Source organism: Pongo pygmaeus, chromosome 19 (genome assembly GCF_028885625.2).
Source record: "Pongo pygmaeus isolate AG05252 chromosome 19, NHGRI_mPonPyg2-v2.0_pri, whole genome shotgun sequence".
Lineage (NCBI taxonomy): Eukaryota > Metazoa > Chordata > Mammalia > Primates > Hominidae > Pongo > Pongo pygmaeus.
In genome coordinates, this window is record NC_072392.2 from 63219395 (window position 1) to 63222295 (window position 2901).

Here is a 2901-nt window from a genome sequence, read left to right on the forward strand (position 1 = left end):
ATCTGATCAGTATCTGATCTTCCTCTCAATTTGCTTGTTTTTCTGCATCCTTGAGGCAGCCTAGGGGAATCTCTTTAAAATGCAAATTCAATAGTGTCATTCCCCTGCGCAAAAGCATTCAATGGCATCCCATTGCTCTAGGATCATATCTAAAGTCCTGAGTATGGCCCACAAGTGCCTGTGCTTTCTGGCCCCTACCTACCTCTCCCACCTTGTGCTCCCATTCTCTTTATGCTCCAGTCACACTGCCCTTGTTTCAGTGCTTACAATTTTCCAGGCTCCTTTCTGCTCGGGTCTTCACATATGCAGTTCTTTGTGGCTAGAAGAATCTTCCCTGTCTCTTCTCACTTAGCTAAATTCTACTTATCCTTCAGGTCATAGGTTAAATGTCGCTTCTGCATGGAAGCTTTTTTGACCCACACTGGGACACGCTGTCCTCTTACCCTCTCTTGGTCCCTTATAAACTGATTTCCACTGTTCTTGAATGGTGAATTGTGCAATTATCTGTTTAAAGGCTTTCTTTCCTGCTAGACTACCTGCTTCTCTGTCTTATCACTGCCATATCCCCTTTGCTTAGTGAAGTGTCTGAAACACAGGAAGTAAGTACTCAAAAAGTAGTTTTGAATTAACTAATGAGAAACATGGCAACAAATGAAGAAAGGGTGAAAATATCAGGCACTAGTATCTTCTTCTTGTTGAAGAATCACATCTACTTCCAAAGCTACTGACCTGATCTTCCAAATCACTCCATACATGGCACTAAACATCCCTTATACAAAGACAGCACAATTGTCCAGGACAATCCAATTTTTAGTTGTCATCTTGGAGTGCTTATTAACAACACTTACTTTTGCTCACCAAACTGCCTGTGTGGATGCTGAATTATGTGAATGCTCTACTTATATACCATGATCCAGTAACTCATGAGCCATCTCTCTCTCTCTCTTTCTCTCTCTGTGTAGGCGAACTGATGAGAGACAGCCTCTGTGTTTTGGTGGCTGTGGTATTAACAGCAAGCTTAAGTTATTAAACCGAGCAGCTTTAATCCTCGAGGTCTCCTGGAGCAGTAGGGATTAATGTATTTTTATTCCAGAGCCAATGTAGCTATTCCGATGGTCTAAGATCTGCTCTCTGCAACGCCCAAACTGACTCCAATTGCCTTTCTCTAGACCCGCTTCTTCACCGTGGGAGAAGTGATGGAATTCTACTTGGAGATCGACCCTGTCACCTTGAACCTGATCATCCTAGTTGCAAGCTACGTCATCTTGCTCCTGGTCTTCCTCATCTCCTGCGTGCTATACGACTGCCGAGGCAAGGATCCCAGTAAGGAGTACACGCCCGAGGCCACTCTCGAGGCCCAGCCCTCCATCCGGTTGGTGGTGATGCACCCAAGTGTCCCTGGGCCCCACTGGCCAAAGGGGCCTGGCCTTTCTTTGGGGGATCCTGCTCCACTAGGAAAGAAAAGCACCATGGTATGAGGCTGGCTAAGGGACACTGGGGAGAGACCACTAGATTTCCACAGAGACAAACTGCTCCCTATCGTGGCTCCAATTCTCTCAGCACATGTATCCCGCTTGATGAAGGAAGTGAGAGCTCTGTCTTACTTGCTGTTTTCTTGTCACCTTCTTTGTGACAAAAGTAACTGTTTAAGGTAAGAAGCCCAAAGTGGTCTTTAGTCAAATTCTCCAAATGCAAAATGTCAGCAATGCTATATTATAATGAAGTTGGTTATTGGTACATTTCTGATGTTGCTGTCCTTGCAACTCACGGGAGAGAATGACTTTTGAGAAAGGATGCAATAGGTTATGTGTGTGTGTGTGTGTGTGCACGCACGCGTGTGTGTGATAAGGAATGAGACTAATTCCAGTCTAGTCTATTCTTTGCAAATTCTTTCTTTCCAAGGCAACCACTTTTTTGTTGTTATTTTTCTTTTCTTTAAGAGACAGAGTCTTCTTCTGTTGCCCATGCTTGAGTGCAGCAGCTTGATCATAGCTCACTGCAGCCTTGAACTGGGCTTAAGCAAACCTCCCACTTCAGCCTCCCGTGTAGCTGGGACTCTAAGGTCATGCCACCATGCCTGGCTTTTTTTTTTTTTTTTTTTTTTGTAGAGATGGGGTTTCACTATGTTGCCCAGGCTGGTATTGAACTCCTGGCCTCAAGCAATCCTCCTGCCTCAGCCTCACAAAATGCTGGGATTATAGATGTGAGCCGCTGCACCCAGTCAAGGCAACCCCATGGAACTTGTTCAGACTTCAGAACATTATTATTTCTGTACCTTCCAGCTCTTCACATTCTATTCCCAACTCTGAGACAGAATAAGGAGTGCATACAACTAAAACAACAAAGCTTGGAGCCTGGGTTCAAATCCTGCCTCTTCTACTTGCTAGCTGTGTGGCCATGGTTAAGTTGAGCCACCTCTGTGCCTCAGGGATAGTGATTGGACCACTAAGCTTTTGGGGCTATTTAAATGAGTTAATTCACCAAAAGCACTTGAGACAGTTCTTGACACACAGGGTTAGATATGATGATGATCACTGATAATATTTCCTTCCATGTGCCTCATAAAAAAGTTTAATCTCCAATCCTCAAATCCGGCCTGATCCAATACAAAGTTATTGAAAACTCATTGAAAGAATTCTGAGGCCCCACAGCTTGGTGTATCTGTCCCCAGAACACTGCCTGCTCTCCCTTCACTCTCTTTGTTGATGTTGAATTGTATGTTTTTTCCCCTGTTCATTAGTCTATTTCCAAAATTTTTGAATTATTATCTCCATTGTGTGTATTTTTATTAACCCTCCCTTCCCTGAGCTCAGAGAAACGTATGTATTTACTTTGAGATTTACTGAACCTCTTCTTTCCATCAGGAACTGTGTGGAAATAAAGAGAAATGAGTGTCATGAC

General features: G+C 43.8%; 1 protein-coding gene across 1 annotated transcript; it reads left to right on the forward strand.

The window, feature by feature from the left end:
• Positions 1-1196: 1196 nt before the first annotated feature.
• SMIM36 (small integral membrane protein 36) lies at positions 1197-1478 on the forward strand. Its single transcript, XM_063656843.1, has one exon. The coding sequence runs from the start codon at positions 1197-1199 to the stop codon at positions 1476-1478; it is 282 nt and encodes a 93-aa protein (XP_063512913.1).
• Positions 1479-2901: the final 1423 nt, after the last annotated feature.

What these genes read in the sequence shown, in the direction of transcription:
- SMIM36 (XM_063656843.1), top strand. Translation starts at nt 1,197, where the DNA reads ATGGAATTCTACTTGGAGATCGACCCTGTCACCTTGAACCTGATCATC.